The following is a 21,473-nucleotide window of genomic DNA, read 5'->3' on the forward strand; positions in this document are numbered from 1 at the left end:
TGAGGAACGATCAACCTTTCGATTTTTTTAATTTTACGACGGTAATTAGGCTAGCGAAGGTCTATTACGTATTTGCAGTTGATCTATTTTGCATTCTCCTTCTCTGATCATTAATTATTAAATATCGACGAAAAGTAATTTTTTTACTGTTCTTCTTCCATCTTATAAAATTTAATTGAAAATTAAATTTAAATTTAATAAATGGAAAGTTTTAGTATAAATTATGATAATATGAATAGTAGCGAATCAAAAGATTGAATAAGATTAAATAAAAATTCTAAATAAATTCCATGTAACTCTCTGATATAGAGTAATGATATTTGATATCTGAAATGATAATCAAGTTAGTTAATTTTAAATTATTCATAGACATCTATCTAAAATGTATATATATATATATATACTATTTAAATTATTTGCTTAAGTATTGCAAAATATCATATAGTCTAACAATTAAATATGTTCAAAAAATTTATATACCTACAATATGATCGATGAAATTAATGTATTTAGAGACATGGTAAATATCGTATATTTGACATAGTAACATTTGATTTAAATCGGCCGACACTATGCTTTTCTCTTTTTGACACAAGTAGTTTAATCTTGTTTTCTGTTGGCCTAAATACTGATTCCACTAAATTCTTGAATGTCTAGCACGCACGTTAACATATTGGAACTTTCATTGTATTGAATATCGTATAAGGAACGATGTTCCTTGAGTAGATGATTCAATTGTTTTCGTTTCTTTGATTTATATATTTAATTGGAAAGAAATATCTTAATTAGATCCTAATTAAATATATTGCCAATTGAATTCGGATATCTGTATGTGAACTTCTATTATTTGAAAAGAATCAATGAACTAATTAAACTCTAATTACAAAAAATGAATTATTATACATTTTTGTTACAATTTTTTTCTGATTCATAAATTTTTAAGTATAATGTAATAAATAGAACTTTGATCTCAATATTAAAAGATATAATTAAACGTTAAAATTATTTTAAAGGAAATAAAAAAAAAGAAAATAAAATGAACGATACAATATAAACAATGGAAAAGAATTTTAATTATCGATTATTGATATCGATATATGATATCGTATTAATTAGATAGTTTTCGATATATCAATATTATCCTTAAGATATCGTTGATAGATAAAAATGATTAGAATTAGTTTTTGCTTTTTTTTATTAAGATATTTAAAAATATTTGTATTAAATAATAAAATAAATAGTTTTTATTAATAATATTTATTAAAAAATTATATTTTTTCAGTTACTTATATTCATATTAATGATATCGATCTAACGATTCGATATATTTTAAATATATCGAAAATGATGTATGAATAATGAAATATCGATAATTCATAAGTAATTGTTAGAAAGATTTCTAATAATAAATTTAAATAAAAAAAATAGAAATTTCGATATTCAATCGATCGATAATTCCATATATTCGAATCGATATTTTAACGATATTATTGATATATCGAATTATTGATGTTTCATTTTTGATGCTCCAAGATTTTTAATAAAACTTTCTATATTACGATCTGTTGCCTCTCTTTCTTTTTTATTATTACATTTTAAATTACGCACGTTTTCATAATTACACTATAATTGTACGTGAAATTTTTCATTCGATTCGTAACATTCGTTTCACTTACGTATTCGTGATTGTTCGTCTAAATGCGTGCGAAAGTCTATTAGAAGGCCTATAATCCTATATAAAAGCGGATGATGCTTTCTCTTAACGATTTCGACGAATATTATAAATTTAAACGATTTGACGAATATCATACTATAAATCTCAATGATATCGACTAATATTGTAAATTTGTATACATAACGTTACGAAGCATTAGAAAAATTCCTTGATCTATTTTTTTTATCTATTGAGATATTTTGTTACGTAAAATCTAGAAATTTAATTCTTCTTTATTCTTTTATTATTTTATTATTTGATTGACGTATTGTAAATTTATGTGATAAGTTAGTAATATATAATCATAATAATTATAAAAAAATGTTGTTTATAATTATATTATACATATAATATAATAAATAATATTAGAGTAATATTAATTGTAATAATTTTTATAAAATGTTCTAAGAAAATTTTCAATAACTAATAAGAGAATCATAATAATCAAATATAATTGATAGATAAATAATATTCAAATAATATTCAGTTCTTATTGAAATTAGTTCTTATTGAAGAGCGCTAATTAATTCAATTCTTTTTACATTCTTAGAATATCAAGTCGTCAAGAGAAATTCCAATGTCTTTATAATTTTTTGTAATTTTTTTCATATAATTTTAAAATATATATATACTATATAATATTTATTGTGGTTTTTGTCACATAATATTTGATAAATTATTTAAAAAATTTCTTTCATTAAAAAATCGAAACTAATTTCGATTAGGACAAATATTTTGAAATTCCGTTAGAAAATTCTTTATAGTTTTTTCATTCGCATTCTGAAATCTTCCGATTTCTTTTCGAAATCATTCTATATTCTACTACAAATATCTTTCGATTTATTCCACTTTCTCGTAGTTTTCGAATCTACGATTTATACAAACACAATGGTATACGTAAATACCTGTCACATCACAGCCAACAATGAACCATGGTAATTGTAATTCCTAAAGCCATCATGTCCAGTAGCGCGTCCACTGGCAGTGGCGTGTCGTTTTCCTTGCGAATGCCACGATCGTTTCTGTTTCTTTTTTCTCCTCTTTCTCGAGAACACTCGCGGTGAGTTCACTGGCGTCGCGGTAAACGTGTTTCCGTTCACAATTTTACAACGTTATTGCAAAAATCGAAAGTACGATTAACTTACAACGATTAACGAGAAATTTTTACCACGTGCGACTGCCGTCACGTAAAAAACGTTTGAAAATTTGTTTCAGGTTATACTTACAAGAAGTTTCTACCTGTTGCGCGAAAATTTAGGTTACCGTTTAAGTGAAAAAATAACACTGGTTGTATATTCGTTGAATTCTTTGCTAAGGTTCGATACGAATTGAACGGATATATTTAGAAACGTTCGAACGTTGCAAACGTCACCCGAGTCTCTCTGAAGGGAACGCTCACCTGAGCTGAAACTTGACAGCCAAGAATTCGCCTTTGCGCGGTGCGCTGATGCGTCTGCGCATTAATACCCATCTCTCCTAAAACATCGTCACGTGCTTCTGAGTCAGTCCACGCTACACGTTGGTCACTGCACTACCAGCATCGTGTGTTGAAAGGCAATGAAAATAAAAAAAAAAGTAAGAATGATTAGATGTGAATCCCCGCGAACGCATAAATATCTTTAGAAAAGTGAATAAAATGATTTGACTATTCTTACGAAATTTGTTTGGTGAGTATTTTTTCCTTAATATAATGATAAATTGATTTCTATGATGTAAAAAAACCTATTCTTGTTTCTTGAATTATTTCGTAGAACTCTTTCAATTTTCCTCTCTTTATTTAATTTCATTATATAATTAACGATTTATCATATATCAATATATTTTTTTCTATATAAATACTATTATTAATTTAAATCTATAAATAAAAAAAAAGAAATATATACAGATTTTGTTATTTACATGAAACTGAAAAAAACTATTCAATTGAGGTTATATTTTACAAAATTATCATTAAAATTTCAATGATAAAATACATATGGTAATATTTCTTAATACAAAAAATTGTATTTTATAAATTTTTTAGAATCTTATAATATGATGTTTTTTTTATATAAATGTTTATATAAATTTTTTATAAAAAATTTTACTATGTAAATTTTAGAAGAGATTATTAGTTTTATTGTTAAATTCATATCTTTTATGAAATAGCTTGAAATTGGTATCAATCATCCAATTTTTGCTTGTTAAGGATAATTTTCGAAACGATTTTCAAATTGTTGTTGCGATAAAAAAAAAAACAAATTAGAAATTGAATCAAAGGATGTCTCTTAATTAGCAGGGTAAAAACATAACGTTTAAATTTCTTAAACAAGATTCAGATTACTAAATACGTAGATCTGAAATCATACTCTTAAGTGTCATTAGTATGTAATGACTTTATATCACTCTTTATATTAAAATGCATGTAAGTTTCATATAAAAAAACTTAAAATTAAAATATAGAAAACTAAAAAAATTGAAAAAAATTGTTTATATTTTTAAATTAATTTTTTTATATTTTTTAATTATTATTTTTTTAAAATAGTAGATATATTATAGATACAAAATCAAAATTTATATTCTATACAATTCTTGACCTAAATAAATTCTTTTTATTTGAAGAATAATCTTGTTCCTGTCAGAACGAAGAATTCTCTTCAAGGTAATTAAAAACGAATACATATATACATTGCTTAACAATATTGATAAATTTGCATCTAATAAACATATATATGTATATATATTTACATTTTAAATTTACTATTTTTTAAATTAAAGATAAATATTTTTAATTAATTTATTAAAAAATTGATTCAACGAATTCGAAAATATATATATATATATTTGAAAAAATAATTTTAATAAAAACTATGAAAAATTTATTTTTTATTGCTAATCTGTAAATTATTATTTAATTCAGATCGATTGCGTTATTTATTATTATGTAAATATAAATTGTCCAGAATAATTTATCAAAATGATGTAATGAATAATTTGGATGTTACTCACATGATTACACTCATTCCTTTAATGTTGAGCAATGTTTTTTCATGTGTTAGACATAATAACATATATTATATAATTTTTCATTAACATATATTTTTCTATTTAATAAGTAATAAATAAGCATAAAAAAAAATTCTACGAATGAATAAAATTCGAAAAATTTGAATTTTAAATTAAGAATTTGTAAATTATTCTAAATTAGCATAACATAGCATAAAGCATGGCTTACAAAAATTATTATAACATAGTTATTAAAATTCTTGGTTAATGAAAGCATTTTTTTAAATAAAAATTCTTTTATCATGATAATATTAATTACTATTTATCAGTTATACATATACGTTACATAATTCGGTCGGTAGTCGCGTGGGATCATTAAGGATAAACTCAGATGCCTTCTTTATGAATCCAAGATCTTTTCTACATGTCTGCTTGCTATCTTGCATTTTATTTCCGTTCTTTCTTACATCACTACCAATCATACTAGTGCATATTTGCTGCAAATGGAATTCATGTGAATTCATACTTATTGTTAGCGTAATCAAGCCAGAAAATAATATCGTTTGAATCACGTTACAAATCGTATCGGACAGAATAAAAAAAGTCATTTACAATTATCAACTGCATTTGATTCTATTCTATGGGAGTTAACATCCGGCTTCATTGTATCTGTCACGTTTTTCTGCAAGGAAAAACTTTGTTTCGTCGGAACGCATTGTTACGGTTGGACCTTCGATCTAAAATAGAATTTACAGTAAAAAAGAAGAAAAAAGAAAATGTTGCGATACCGGTAATTTTCTTTTGCATCATCAATTCTCTTCGAATGGAAATATCAGATTCGATTCATATATATTGGAATTACCCTAAAGTTTGAGGCAATCGGTGAACAACGTTACGTTTTGAAATCCCAGAAATAGTTTCTTCAATGAAACAATAGAAAAGTTCGCAGAACGGTTTGCCTGTATATCATTCTTCTATTGTCATACCTTCAATTATTTATATACAATTATCATCTTCGATAATTGCATGACCTGAAATGTTGGTAAATTTCGAGTTATATAATCCATTTCTATACTATTGTCCATTAGTTTCAAGTCACCATAAATTTCGTTTTATCGAATATTCTTTATGTTAAATCTATTGATAATGATCTTTAAAATCAATAATTTTCTAGAAAGTTAAGAATAGAGAAATATATTAAACGTCTTTAATGTTTATGTTTATGTTATTTTTTTAATAAAGATTTAATTAATTTAATAAAAGAAATTTTTTAATCAACTTACATAAGTCATGTCATTATTGATTATTTATAGATTTGCTTCTGGTAAATTACATAATATATCATCATTAATTTAATTTAAAAGTACTAGACAATAAATGACTTAAAAAAATAATTTTTGTTATTCTAAACTATATAAATCTTGCAAATTTCTATAATATTAAATAAAATAATATTTAATATTAATAATAAAAATTTCTTGGTAATAATATATATTTCAAGTTAAATATTAAATTGTACCAGTTTAGAGAAATTTATATCAATAATTACCTTTCATTCATGAATCTTTACAAAAGAAGTCTAATTGTGGATAAAAGTAATTTCAAAAATACAAATGTACTAAATAATTTAATTAGTCATGAATACTTGTAATGGAACTTGCTCATGTTGCACAGATTTCATAATTATCAGTTCCTGCAATTAATTTACCACTACAAAGAATGTCAAAATTACAGTGTCAGCATACATTTTCTTTGAATTACGATAACTTTTATCATTTTTCATTTATTTATTTATATGTTCTTATATATATGTTATTTATATATTCACTGAAATTATTATATTTCTTGTGTGTTCTATTTTATTTATCATTTTAAAGTTCAATATATTAAATATATGTTAATTTTTGAAAATAGTAACATTTAACATTTTTTATAAGATCATATATAATGTTATTCAAAGTTGGTTAGAAAGCACTCTGTTAAAATATGAAGTTCATGGATATGAAGTACACTTGAATTGGCTCAAGTAGTATCACGTGATTTTTAGAATTTCCAATTTCTCGGCCGATATAATAGTAAATATGTGTGCTTATACATAGTTCTTTGTTATCTATGATCGAACATGTATTGTCTGTGGCTGACAGTTATTTGCATTCTTTATAAATTCTTTTAAAACACGTAAATGTTTAAATCCGTTATCTCAGAATTCTTTTTCATGTGCTTGGCTAGTTATTTCTTTTCCTTTTTATCTTTTTCAAATTATTGATTAAGTATGAAACAAATATTTTAATAATTCATTTAAATAACAAATATATTATTGAATTAATTTAGTCACAGCAGTGTTGTATCAATATTATTGTTAATATTATAATTACTATATTTTTTACGAAAGATATTTAAATTTATATATATATTATATATTATATATTATATATATAATAATTTAATATGTATAAAAGTAAATATAGGATAGATTTATAGAATAGATAGATCTTATTGAAAATGATATACTCGAAAGAAAGATAATTTTTTAAAAAATTAAGATTTCGAAAAGAAACAAACACTAAATATTTATTTTGATTCTCAAAAATCGAACTATGTATTCTATATTATCGATTTATTTTTTTTTTTTTCATAAGAAATTATTCATCCAGTCTTTTGTGTATTCTTCATCTAGTTTCTTTTCTTATTCTTACTAAAACACTTTGTACAGTTCTTTCTAACTGAAACTTAAAAATGTTAAATTGTGCTGAATCGTGTTTATTAGATAATGGACAGATTATATTGACAGATTTATAATATTAAAATATTATATATACATTTCTTTTTAATATTCTCGTTTATTGATAAATAAATACTAATGATTATATCTTTCGAATTGGAGAATATTTATATCATTTTAAAAATAAGATTAAGAATATAACATGTAAATTATATAAATTATATGTATTTATTTCATTTTAGGAATGATTTACAAGAAATAAAGTTAATAAAGCAGCCGTTTTCATCGGACGAGGTGGCCGAGTGGTTAAGGCGTTGGACTGCTAATCCAATGTGCTCTGCACGCGTGGGTTCGAATCCCATCCTCGTCGATTTCGCTTTTTGTTACTTTGCAAAAATTTCTAATTCATAAACTATATGTTAGTAGAGAAAGTTGATAAAAAAAATTGATGGCTCTTTAATATTGAAGACATAAGAGTCATTGAACTTAAAAACTTTATTCCTTAAGAAAAACAAACAAGCAATGGTTTTAGTACGTACAAATTGAAACCAATGGTATTTTAAAATTATATTATTTGAATTATTCACTGTTATTAAGAAATACATACAATGTACAAAAATATTTTTCATTATTTCTTTTAATTATTTATGTGTTACAATGAATGTTGAATTTGTTATTATTATATTATTATATAGTATATATATATATATTAGATTTAATAATATAATGTACTGTATTCATTAATAACTAAATTAAAATGAATGTGAAATAATTGTTGAAATAATTATTTGTATAAATTTTTTTTTTAGGATGCAAAATATGTTAAAAATTTTAATATTGAAGAAATGATAATATGAAATTTATTTATTTTTTAAGTATTATTCCTTTGAAAAGAGTTATGATCGTTGATGATTTCTTGATGTTGCACAATCAATTATGTAAGTCGTAAATACAGAATGCACACGTTCGATCATGAAATTTTTTGTGTACTCGTTCTAATATACTTTAATATAATATTGATTCGAACAGATCAATCATCAAAAATCAATCAGATGTGATATTAAAAAAATTAAAAGAAATATAACAGAATAGACAAAAGTAGATCAGTAAATTTATTAACAAGTAATTAATAAATTGACTAACAAATAATTAATATGATTCCCTTAAGTAAAATCATTAGATATTTAGTTGAGTGCAATATTATGAGAAACAATGGAATTCAGTATATTTTTCTCAACATAATAATGTATTCCTGTATTAGTATAATTAATGTACTACGTATATAAAATAGTTAATTTTATATTACGGGAACAACAATTTATTTGTTTAATGAACCATAATAGCGATATTTCAGAGAAACATATTAGGTAATAAAATTATCTTTGTGCGTTATTTTCCATTGCTAAACAACAATATAAATATATAGAATAAAAGCTATTATAAAATTTAATGTTTTAAATTTATTAGTTTTGTATTTATTTAAATAGTTTATGTTTTGTTTTTGTTATATTTTCTTTAAGTAAATTTTCATTTTTATAAATATTTATGCATATATAAAATATTTTAAGTTATAATTATAAAATATTTATAAGTTATAATTATATTATCTTATATATAATATATTAATATTATACATAATTACATACATACATTAATATATATTTAAATTTTGAGTGAAAAACTCATAATTACAATTTTTCAGAAATCAAACATTTGTGACATAAAATAAAGATAGATATATATACATATATGAATAACTGAATGATTTATAACAAATAAATTAATAGGAATTAATAGGAATTAATCAACTTTATAATTATATATATATAATTGTAAATATAATAATTTACAATTTATAAACATGATTGTTGTAGATAAGATTTTGTATAAAATTTTTTGTATAAAAAATCAGTTTTATTGTTCCTTTTATTTGATATTATAGATTATAATAATTTTATTATAATAGTAAAAAGTATTGTACAAGTCAATTATTTTAATAAGTAAGGACAAACTAACAAGGACATGTCTTAGTTAGCATGCTTGTTGAACAATTTTTCAAGACAATTATTTTGCAAATTGTTACGAGCAAAGATATCGCTTTGATCAAGGCTATCAAATCGATAAAACAGTAGGAAATGTAATCACCTGTAGTCCCTTGTCAAGATTAGATTTATTTAAGCACACGTGCGTTAAAATAGTTGTTGCAGATAATATGCTTTTAAATAATTATTAATTGTCCTTAATTCGTATTTGTTTCTATTTTTGATCTATATAATGAAAATTATTTTTTTATTTTTAGAAAAATAATTTAGTCTGTTTGTATTATTTCGAAAAAATGAAAATTTAAAATTATTATTTTTTTCAATAAAAAAGAATAAATCAATAAACTGAAATTTTTAAACTTAAAATTAAATTATTAAACTTTACAATAAAAAGAATAAAAGAACAAATAAACAAATATAATTTGAAAAATTTTTTCATTATTATATCATTTAATAATAAAAATTATAATTTTAAATTTTATAATTTTTATATCAAAATATGTTATTTTAGAGCAAATAAAGCAATTTTATTAGATATAATAAAATATTCATTATAAACACATTTTCAAATGATAATACTATATCAGAAATGGTGCTTAATCATAATGTTCTGTTTTATCGACCTTACTTCTAAGATTAGTCATAACGTTATGTGATGTGAACACTTTTGTGTTCATCGTATGAAGGTAGTTGTTTTAATATAGATAATGCAAAAATGTCGTATAACAGAGGAAGCATCGGAGAGCAAACACCGTTGTTGAGTAAGTTTGACTTCCTAAGTAATAATTTGTCGACAACTAAATTTGCATCGTCATAAGTGTATTTATTCGGTATTTCATTATATTTGTGATATTGTGTACAATGGATAATCATGTAAAATTTATGAATCATTGTTTTTATACAATTTTTCAATTCATTTCTGTAAAGAATTTTATAATAATATATAAATTTTTTAATATTTTATATCTAAATATTTTTTTATAGTTTTTATGTAATAATTAAAAATCATAAACAAATGATTAAAATGAAACCGTGGATGAACGGTTAAAATGCATATCTAGAAATTAGATATTCTTTGGTTATGTGAGTTCGAATCTACTTGTGATGATAATATAAATATATATGAATACGATTATTAATTTTTTCTTTTTTCTCTTTTAATATTAAATATTTCTTCAATTTTAATATATTATTTATTTTAAATTATATTATATTATATTATATGAGATAATAGAATGAAATAATATATGATAAAAAATAAATTTATTTATTCTTTTAATCGAATTATAAATTTTATGATATATTATTAATTTTTCAGAAATTTTTAAAAAGTATATAAAATATTATCTGTGGAATTTATAGCAAATTTGTAAGTATATTTGATAACATAAAATAATCAATATAAAGATAAAAAATTATAAAGACATTATCTTATTTTTATCTGTCATATTTTATTTGAAGAATTGTAATTGAGATTATTATTGAAAATATTTTTTTAAAGTTTATTTACTTCTATTTGAATATAATTTATTTTATTAATTTCAGCTATTGAAGTTCATAACTTTTAATTTGATATTCAGTGCAGTGTATAATTAATTATAATAAGAATAAGAATATTTTTTTTAATAAGAATAATAAATATTTTTTTCAAATATTATATTGATATTTCTTATTATCATGAAAAATAGAATACATCATTATTTATAAGACATTCAATGTTTATAATTATAAGATTATAAAAAAAATTGTAAATAAAAAATTCAAGTCTTAATGAAATGTTAATGTAATTTAAAAAATTTGATTTTTTAATGAAAAAAATATTGTTTAAGAATATTATTGTTATTTTAATTGTTTATATTATTACGATTTTATATACCTATACATATTATTTTAGATTTAGGTTATTATTTTAAGTTATAAGATTTTATTTTTTTATTTAAATATTTTTTTGAATGAATGCACATCCTAGTTTCTTCTTCTTTTTTTTATAAATGTATTGAAATATACGATTAAAATTATTAAAAGTGTTATTTTTTAAATAGATGAATAGCAATATTATAGTAAAATATTTATAATAACTAGAATTAAACGATAGTTATTATTTTTGAAAAATTACAATAGGTGTTCATTTACTGTATTTCATATTTACAATATCAATTTGTTGAAAAAATATTTTCAAATTTAAGAATAATAGTGTATACAATGAACAAAGATATTATTTAAAAATGATATTTGGAATATGACTTTGGAATATGACATGGTATATGAAATATCATATGTTTCTTATTACATAGCATCATGACTTATATTTTATTGCTGAGTATTTATGGGAAATATGAAGACTATTATCAGTTTAATGTTAATTTAACATGTTTTACAATTTACAATATACTTTATTGATTTTTTTATATATTGATTGATTTTCTAATAATAATTGATATTTTTTTTTGTTTTTATTATTTTATGGATATATAAATTTTATTACTATATAAATAATCAATGTGTTGTTTATATCATTTGTTCAAAAATCATATATCAAAGAAATATTCCAAATGTTATTATGATATATACATAGTATGTGTCAAATCATATTTGTTATGATAGTGTGTTTATGTATTATATTTCGTTCTTCATTGAATAGTATACTAATATTTCATTGATGTATTGGCTCTTCATTGAAATTTTTATTATAAGTATGTTTTTGTTAATTTTTTTTTTACTTAATGTATATATCGAACTATTGTCATTATTTGTCACGTAAATAAATCATGTTATTAAAAAAAATTAATCATATTTTTATTGAAAATCATTTTCCAATTTTATAAAATTATTGTATTATTATTAAAATATATTTTTTATTATTTATATTTATTATTATTATTTATATATATTATTTACTTTGAGGTTAAAATTTAGATAAAAATTATAATATTTATTCTTTAATTGACTTGATTTAACTGTAAAGAAATTGTAGGTTAGGTTTTTATATAGTATGTGTATTACATATTATTACATGTTATATATATTACAAATACAATACAAAATTTAAATATTATAATATATAAGAATCATAAAAAATTAATCAAAATTCAACATTCTTCTGTTTTTATTTATCTTTTAAAGATTTCCCTTGCAAAATCATTGCGAGTATTATTATTAAATCATAGTCTTGAATGTTATTGAAAGGCGGATTAGGATTTTTTTCTTACGAAACTGTAATTTTACTGTCGTTATTAATCATGTGACTTGTTATCAAGAGGAATTATTAAACTCGTCCGATAAAATGTTTCATCCAAATTGAAATATCTCGGTGAATAAAGAAAGTCCCTCTATGCAGTGTCAATATATTGTCAGTTCGAATCTGTCTTATCTACAGAGTCTGGTAATCACATGTTATCTATATATTCATCTTATATCAAAAATTTATTTATACCGTACCTTGGTTACTTACCTGATTTTAATTGTGATCATATTTCATTAAGTATACTAGTGTAAAAATCGTGAATGTGAACAGTATAATAGAATACATCAATTGTAAATCTTCTTTTTTTTTGCACAATATATTGCATTTCGTGATTTAAATCAATTGTTTTATTGATCAAGAAAAGATTGTGTATTTAAATTATGGTACTATGTAGGTAGACATAAAATCAGTACGAAAAAAAAAATATACAGATATAAATATACACATATACATATATGTAATATATAATAGCATTAAATATATATAAAATATTTTTAGGTTATTGAAAAAATCTATCGTTTATTTTACAAAATTTTTCCTAATTAATTTTCTAATACATAAAATCGCACAATTTAGTATCTATCTTTTCTAAAAATATTTCTAAACTGAAGAATTAAATTGTTTATTAATATTTTAAGATTTATTATAGTATTAACTTTATATAACATGTATATATGATGTGTATATTTAAATATATTTATAATTTTTTTAGTTATATCAATCTTTCCGATTTTTGCTCCAAGTTTTCATAATAAAACAAAATTTCAAATATGCATATTATTTATTTTCAGAAATATTATTCAGAATTTATATGCGATTTGAAAAATGAAAGGCGGGAATTTCGTACAAACATAAAAGTTGAAAATATTGCTTGTAATATTTCATCTGGTCCAATTTGATGTACAATATAAATATAATTTATGTTATCTCGAACAAATATTGAATCTTTGAGAAAAGTTGACAAGAATTTCATATTTTAGTTATAAAAAATACTATGACCTAAATTAATAATGTCAAAATGAAAAATAGGATTCAATTCTTATTAACAAGAAAAAAATATATTAAATTTAATTTGTCATTTAAAATATCTATATATGAAAAATTGTCTTTTTATTTATCTGAATTTTATAAATTTATTTATTTTTAAAACTATTGCAAATCAAGTAGTAGATCATATATATTCTTTTAAATTTTCTTCAAAATTTTTTAAATTTAATGATTTTTTAAAAATAAAAAATTCATTTCGGATTTTTTTATTAAAATTTTCAAATAATTGTAAAAATATATTCAATAATTTTTGAGATATTTAATATAAAACAAATATATTGCATTTTCTATTTTATATGATAATATTGTAACTTAGTAGCAACGTTTTATTATGAAAGTAATTTTGTATAAATATGCTGACGTCATGAAAATACTAACAATATAAAAGTTATAGTCAATGTAACGAATATGTTGTAATACATCCTTATTGAGGACTTAATTTCCGTTCTTTGCATTTTTCATCCGGCATTTATTGTGTAAGAATCAAAGTATCGTTTTATTCCTCTTAGAAATAGGATTGTCGATGAAACGTATTTCTTTAGCGTAAAATATATATCCGTGAATATCGATTCGATTTGACGTTTTTGTAATGAAAATTCATTATTATTTTTCAAGTGCAGTTTCATTGTGAGATAATTAGTGAAAAATGTCGGAAATGATATATATACCAGTTTCTACAAGTAAGAATTTTTTAAGAAAAATAAAGAAATATAAAATTACAATTCATATTTGTATATTTATAACTATAGTTTAAAAAAACTTTTTAAATTCTTAATTTTAGATTTTTTCAATTAAAAATTTATATTAAAATTTGATTATCTGATATTGATTTATTTGTATATAAAATTATTTATACTGACAATATATATAATAAAATCATAGTTTCATTAATCTCAACATATTTTCAGCGATTTAACTATATATTATCAAAGTAATCTATGTAATCTATTATTTTCACGAATAAATTAATGTTTATCTGCTATATTATCGATTTATCAAACTAATGTGTATCCATTATCTCTTAACAGAATACAGTGTTTGTCAATATGTAATTATTTATTCCATAATTGGTAAATTATTGGAAGAATTCCTGTAAAATATGATATACGTATGTAAACTTAATCATTTATTGATTGAAAAATGTGTTCGTTCGAAAAATATGAATTTTCATTAATAATTTTGAAATGATATTCCAAATGAGATAATAAACATTTTCATTTAAAAATAATTACATAATTAATCAATTAATTAAAAATTTTGTTAATATACTATTTAATTGATTCTTTAATTACTTATTTAGATACATGTCTCATTTATAAAACGATTAATTTTATATTTTCTCATTTCTTATTTAAAAGTTAAAGTTAAAAATTAATTCTATCATAAATTTTACGTTCGAGATTAATAAACAAGAACTTTTCATTTTCAATTATTTAAATATTTTTTAAATCGTTAATTGAAAGAATAATTCATTTTCTTCATATAAATAATAACTTGCAAAATTTCAGGGAGAAACGTGACTTCTGGATTCAATTTAAAGCAGCTTCTTCTACGAAGGATACCAATCTTGGCATGGATACCTCAATATAGTTCGTCCAAACTTCTACAAGACATCTTGGCAGGATTGACTGTTGGTTTGACTGCTATACCACAGGGTATAGCTTATGCAATTGTAGCCGGACTTCCAGCTCAGGTGTGTACATTTGTCAGATAAAGTTTTTTCTTTTAGAATTTAAATAAAATTTCAGAGAAAGAAAAATTGAAATGGAATTAGATCTTTAAAATGTAATTAATCTCTTCTTCTTACTTATTTTTACACATAAAAATATGTATTCAGTTTTTCATTAGAATTATATTGGTATATTTTCATGTCATTTCATTGCATGGCTAATATTTTTGATATTTTGGAATTTTTAAGCCGCTATAAGTAATAATTATATTTGCTCAAAGCTAATAAGAAGCATTTGCTCACAATCTTTTAAGAAGATTTAGACATTCCATATTAAGATAATTACTAATTATTGCTGAAGAATCTTGAAATATTATATTCATTATATATATCTTTTAAAATCTCTTTCTTCATAAATTTTATAAACAACAAATTTCTTCCCTTTCTTTTTCCTTTTTCTTCAATCAAATTTTAAAGTCATATTATTTTTTTGTTTTGTAAAAATTTCAATCTATTTTGTTGAATATAGTAAAAATAATTATCTTGATCAATAAATACATCTTATAATTATATAATATTATATAAATACCTATAAATTGATGATTTTATTAAACAAATTTATCAATTTTTTAAATTTCTTATTATTAAAATAAATACATTTATTATTTAATAATAATCATACACATCTAAAAATTTATCTCTCAAAAGTGATCACAATAGTAGGAAATAATTAATAAAAATAAGTAGTTGTGAATAGACATTAGTGGGAAAGATGATTCTCGTTAGATGAACTTTTGAAAACTTCAGTACGGCCTGTACAGCAGTTTCATGGGATGCTTCGTCTACTTGGTGTTCGGTAGCTGCAAAGATATCACCGTGGGACCTACAGCAATAATGGCTTTACTATCGCAACAGCATGTTATAAGACTCGGAGAAGATATTGCGGTAAGTGCATCTTTTTCATAAGATTAAACTATCTTTATTTTCTAATTTAATAAATTTCTGAAAATTTCTTTAAAAAAAATAAACGAAGCCTATTCGTGGAATCTTCAAAAACTAAAATTAAAATTAATCACTTTTTTTATTACCAAAATTTTGAAAATTAATATTAGATGATAATTTTATAGAATAATAAAAGTAGTACATTAATTTTTGAAAGAAATTCCGTGTAGAAAAAAATAAAATTTTGAAATAAAAATAAACTCAATAATTTTGAATTTTAATTAAAAATGAATGAATCTTTTTGCTTCTCAGGTACTTCTGTGCTTCCTGGCTGGCTGTGTGATATTACTTATGGGACTGCTCCACTTGGGATTTCTTGTAGAGTTTGTTAGTATGCCAGTGATATCTGGATTCACTAATGCCGCTGCCATAATAATTGGAACATCTCAGTTGGGCACATTGCTCGGCTTAAGTGGCAGAAGCGATTCGTTCATCGATGCAATTGCTAAAGTTGTCAATCATTTCGATAAAATTACCTTTTGGGATCCCTTGTTAGGAATCTGTTCCATGATCCTACTCGTCTGCCTCAAAGTAAGATTTCTTTTGATACTAAAATTAATTTCATGATTTTTTTAGTCATACAATTATACATTTTCATATTTGTTTTGTAAAGATTTTAATTTCTTTTTCCTCTTTTCTCATCAATAATATATATTGGCTAATATAATTAATTGGATTTGAATTTTATTTTCTTAAATATGAAAAATAGAAACTACCTGGAAAGAAGACAGGCACAGTTACTGAAAAATTCATGTGGGTCACATCGCTGGCCAGGAACGCTGTGGTCGTCATCTTTGGAATAATATTAAATTATTCCTTATTCTCTTATGGCATTAAAATCTTTAAAAGTACTGGGAACATAACAGAAGGTCTACCGTCCTTTGCACCACCACCATTTTCCCTTGTAAAGGGAAACCATACGTATCATTTCGAGGAATTAATCGGTGAACTCGGAAGCACCGTCATTTCAGTCCCGTTAATTGCAATTTTGGAAAGCATTGCTATTGCCAAAGCCTTTGGTACGTTGTTCAAATAATTTAATTCTCGTCGAAGATATGTTTTAAATACAATTTTTTGAAATCAAAATTAACAAGCAACAAAACAAAAATTAAAATTCAAATGAAACGCAAGTTAAAGTAAAGTAAAAATAAAGAAAAATCATACTTTCAAAGCTATTACATCAAATAATATTTCAACTTGTGAAGAAAGTTTGATAACAAGTATTTGTCAAACAAAGTTAATTATAATACCCTCTTTGTAATACAACAGAGAATACATTGAATTCCTCTGATAATTCCATTTAAATGAAAAATCCTTTCTTTTATTTCATCATTTAATTTTTACATTCAATTCATTGATTTTTCAAATTGCTAAGAACAACTTGTACTTACTTTTTATATATTATATTACACCATCATTGAAAAAAAAAAATTTTAATTATCTCTCATGTTGATTATTTGCCCAGCCAAAGGGAAAACCGTTGACGCTAATCAAGAGATGCTAGCTTTAGGACTTTGTAACATTTTTGGGAGCTTTTCTCGATCAATGCCAACCACAGGAAGCTTCACAAGGACCGCTGTAAACAACGCCTCGGGCGTAAAAACACCAATGGGCGGTGTAATTACCGGATGCCTGGTGCTTCTAGCGTGTGGCCTCCTGACTTCGACTTTCGAATTCATCCCTAAAGCAACGCTCGCTGCGGTGATCATAGTTGCCATGTACTATATGCTGGAGCCTCATATTTTCGTCGTGCTCTGGAGGACGAAAAGTAACTTGTATACATTTATCCTATTGCACGTAATTCTATGGTAAACATGTTTCATCCTCTGAAATGATATTAACCTCGTTTAACGACTCGTCTCAGCCAATGAATTCCTCCCATCCATCCGTATATTGTAAGATCTCGATAATTTTGCCTCCATTCGTAGAGATCGACTTGATACCTTTGACGGTGACTTTGTCGAGCTGCTTGGCAATTGGTCCAGAATACGGTATGATTGCCGGGATCCTGGTAAATCTAATTCTCCTGCTCTATTTCGCGGCCAGGCCTGGATTATTGATCGAGGAACGTGTTGTCGATGGTGTGACGATCCTGTTTGTATCGCCGAAACAATCGTTGAGCTATCCAGCCGCCGAATACCTTCGTGAAAGCGTCATGTCGTGGTGAGTAGAGATCGGCCATTATTTCCTTTATTTTGCTTTTCTCTCATAATTGGATCATAAATCGAATCTTGGATAATCTGGTGTTAAACTGACGTTATTGTTACTTACTTACTAGGTGTGACACCAGGGCAGGAACGATTCCCGTGGTAGTGGAAGGTCGTCACGTGCTCAGAATCGATGCAACCGTGGCCAAGAACCTCTCTTTGCTTCTCGCCGACTTGGAGGCAAGGGATCAGAGGCTGGTCTTTTGGAATTGGTGCGAGGAAGTGAAGAGAACGTTGATAAGCTACGACGCTTCCCTCCACACGTCCTTCAAAAGTTCCGGAAGCATAGGGCAAATATTTTCACCTAGAAACGCGCCACGCGAGTAAAAATTACGAATTTAATGATGCTCGGAGAGAGGAGCAATAATCTGACCAATAATTGACGCGTTGAGTTATGTGCCACCTCCTCCACCGATTCTCGTTTAACGAGGAGTCTCGTCGAGCGTGTATTTTATTTGACGATGGGCCACGTTCCAATTTAAGATTAGATCCTTCCTCCATGGAACTTTGGTCGATAATTGCTTCGATGCTCGACGATCTATTGAAATTAAGGGATTCTTGGTAGGCAGGGCAAATTGGAGATAAATGCTATTTCCAATTACATCACTGATGTATGTATGTATTTTATAGTTGAAGAAAGATTCTTCTGTGTAAAAGGAGGAAATGATTTTAATAAGGTGAAGAGTAATTTTTATATTCTGTAGAAAGAGAATTTGTAAAATTGAATTTATTATGTCTATAGTTATTCTATGATGTATTGTTGTACGTAATTTTAATTTAATTTTCTTAAATTTACTTCAATTTTCTTATTTATATTCCATATATGAAATTATCTTTTTTCTATTTAATGAAATTTTTTATTTTATTATTTTATGAAGGTAATTTTCATTTCAAATTATCATTATAGTTATTAATGATATTTCAAATGGTAATTCAAGATATAGTATTTCAATATATTCTATATTTTTATTTTTATAATTTATCCTTTTTACTATTTTAAGTGGTTATCGAGAAAAACATAAATTATAATTATATTTTTTTAAAATATTTGATTAGTATTTTGTGCTCAGGTAACGATAGATTTATATATTAAGATTAAAAGTTATTAAAAGATATTGATTATTATAATAATCTTTCTATTCGAAACTTTATTCGAATGTTTCCATGAATATCCCACTATTAGAAAGTTTCATAAGAGCAATTTTCGTGATTATGTGATTCTGATCGAAAATTGTAAGCATTTATATAGTATTATATAGTTTTACCATTATATATGCTCATGAAAAAATAGTTTTCAAAAAATACAATTAAATAATAATATATAATTTTATTTATTTGTTTTAATTCATTTCTATTTAATTAATTTTCTCTCAATTATTGATAATTAATATCTTATTATGTGATATTGTTTATAAATCTGTTTTTAATAAAATAGTGAGATCTGAAATATTTAATTATCATATTTGCATAATCGTTTTTGGTATTTTTAAATTGGTTTCACGTTTGTTATATCATAATAGAAATTTTATGTTATAAATTTTATCTTAAATTCTATAATAGGAGTAATTTTATTTTCAGTTTAATATAATTGATATAAAATGCTATTGTACCTGCAATAAAAATAGAAATGTAATGATATGAAAGTAATAATAATATAATATAAATAAGATAAAATAGTAACAATAATAAGTTATTATTTGAAAAAAATTTGTATCGAATTTTAAACTATATAAAAAATCAAATGGAATCTTATCGATTTTATATATGTTATAAAATTTTGTAAAATATCGTTTTTATATATATTAATATTTAAAAAAATTTTAAATATAAATGTTTCAGAATAAATAATAGAATTTAATTTTATGTATAAAAATTATATTACATTGATTAATTTAAGCGTGTCTTATATAATAATTTTAGAATTATGTAATCTAATAACTGACTAATCAATTACTGTTATAATCAAATTTACAACTATGCCTTTTTAATTAATTTCGCAAATTTTATCAGTAAATAAGTTTGGCACGAAAATATATTATTTTTTTGTTAATTATATAATAAAAATATCTGATAGATTATCTAAACTATGCTATAGCTAAATTTATTATTGAACAATATACTATGTGCATTTCATAAAATTGATAACAACTTATTTCATTATATAATTAAAATAATAAGATTAAAGATAAATGTTTTTTATTTAAAAAAAACGATTATTTCTATTCTTATCTTAACTTATTATCATACATCATATTATTATTTAATTAAATAGATTATACACGTAGAATGGTACTATACATTAACCAATTATAAATATCTTTCTTCTATTATTTTAATAAATAGATTTCTTTTTTCTTACCTCGAAATAAATTATTATAATTTATTTGCACAATTCAACAATATTAAAACATAAAAGTTAAAAATATAGCTCGGAGAATGCTTCTGCGCCCTTTTTCTTATAGCACTATCACGCATGCGTAAGAAATATCTCATGTTCACGATTGCGCGCGCATCAATAATCGACCAATAAGAAAGCTGGATAGTAGAGGGTGCTTCGATCGATGCTCTCGTCCTAGGAGTGTGCGCCAGTGGGCGACCGTTTACAACGCGATAAGCGTCGCGGCGCCCTCAACGACAGGCAAGTTGAGGACGTCGTCTTAGTGCGTCCGCTTTTCATTCGGTTGTGCTTCCTCGTGCGGGTTCGTTGTGTCAATCTACGAAAAACGAGATCCTCGATCCCGATAAATCGTCGATCGCTGGTGTTGTTACATTTCGTGTTTACGACGAACGGCTGTTAAAACGATCGCGATGAAACCATGAATCAGACGGTTGTGATCAACG

General features: G+C 23.7%; 1 protein-coding gene, 3 long non-coding RNA genes and 1 other non-coding gene across 9 annotated transcripts in view; 3 read left to right on the forward strand and 2 right to left on the reverse strand.

Moving 5' to 3' along the window:
- The window catches only part of LOC116185533, an 8,160-nt gene extending 5,006 nt beyond the window's left edge, over positions 1 to 3,154 (reverse strand). Inside the window, exon 1 of the long non-coding RNA XR_004150379.1 lies at positions 2,620 to 3,154. This is a non-coding gene — a long non-coding RNA (uncharacterized LOC116185533). The remainder of the gene's footprint in view (positions 1 to 2,619) is intronic.
- Positions 3,155 to 3,222: 68 nt separating this feature from the next.
- On the forward strand, positions 3,223 to 8,218 carry LOC116185534. Its single transcript, XR_004150380.1, has 2 exons — positions 3,223 to 3,381; positions 7,664 to 8,218. It is a non-coding gene; the product is annotated as an uncharacterized LOC116185534 (long non-coding RNA).
- LOC116185535 lies at positions 4,976 to 6,489 on the reverse strand. Its single transcript, XR_004150381.1, has 2 exons — positions 6,249 to 6,489; positions 4,976 to 5,730 (listed from the first exon to the last, which is right to left on the reverse strand). It is a non-coding gene; the product is annotated as an uncharacterized LOC116185535 (long non-coding RNA).
- Trnas-gcu lies at positions 7,710 to 7,791 on the forward strand. The gene has a single exon. It is a non-coding gene; the product is annotated as a tRNA-Ser (tRNA).
- Positions 8,219 to 10,178: 1,960 nt separating the features above from the next.
- LOC102673155 (sodium-independent sulfate anion transporter-like) lies at positions 10,179 to 18,980 on the forward strand. Of its 5 annotated transcripts, none has more exons than XM_006614984.2 (8): positions 10,179 to 10,224; positions 15,263 to 15,447; positions 16,231 to 16,368; positions 16,678 to 16,956; positions 17,135 to 17,444; positions 17,891 to 18,193; positions 18,354 to 18,588; positions 18,704 to 18,980. In XM_006614984.2, the coding sequence occupies exons 1-8, from the start codon at positions 10,179 to 10,181 to the stop codon at positions 18,957 to 18,959; spliced, it is 1,752 nt and encodes a 583-aa protein (XP_006615047.1). In that variant the 3' UTR covers positions 18,960 to 18,980. The 5 variants fall into 5 exon arrangements, with proteins under 5 accessions (XP_006615047.1, XP_031365978.1, XP_031365979.1 ...); XM_031510118.1 differs by lacking the exon at positions 10,179 to 10,224 and adding an exon at positions 12,827 to 12,845 and having other exon boundaries at positions 16,171 to 16,368; XM_031510119.1 differs by lacking the exon at positions 10,179 to 10,224 and adding an exon at positions 12,827 to 12,845 and having other exon boundaries at positions 16,210 to 16,368.
- Positions 18,981 to 21,473: the final 2,493 nt, after the last annotated feature.

The sequence above is a fragment of the Apis dorsata genome, unplaced genomic scaffold (assembly GCF_000469605.1).
Source record: "Apis dorsata unplaced genomic scaffold, Apis dorsata 1.3 scaffold_206, whole genome shotgun sequence".
NCBI classification, from domain to species: Eukaryota; Metazoa; Arthropoda; class Insecta; order Hymenoptera; family Apidae; genus Apis; species Apis dorsata.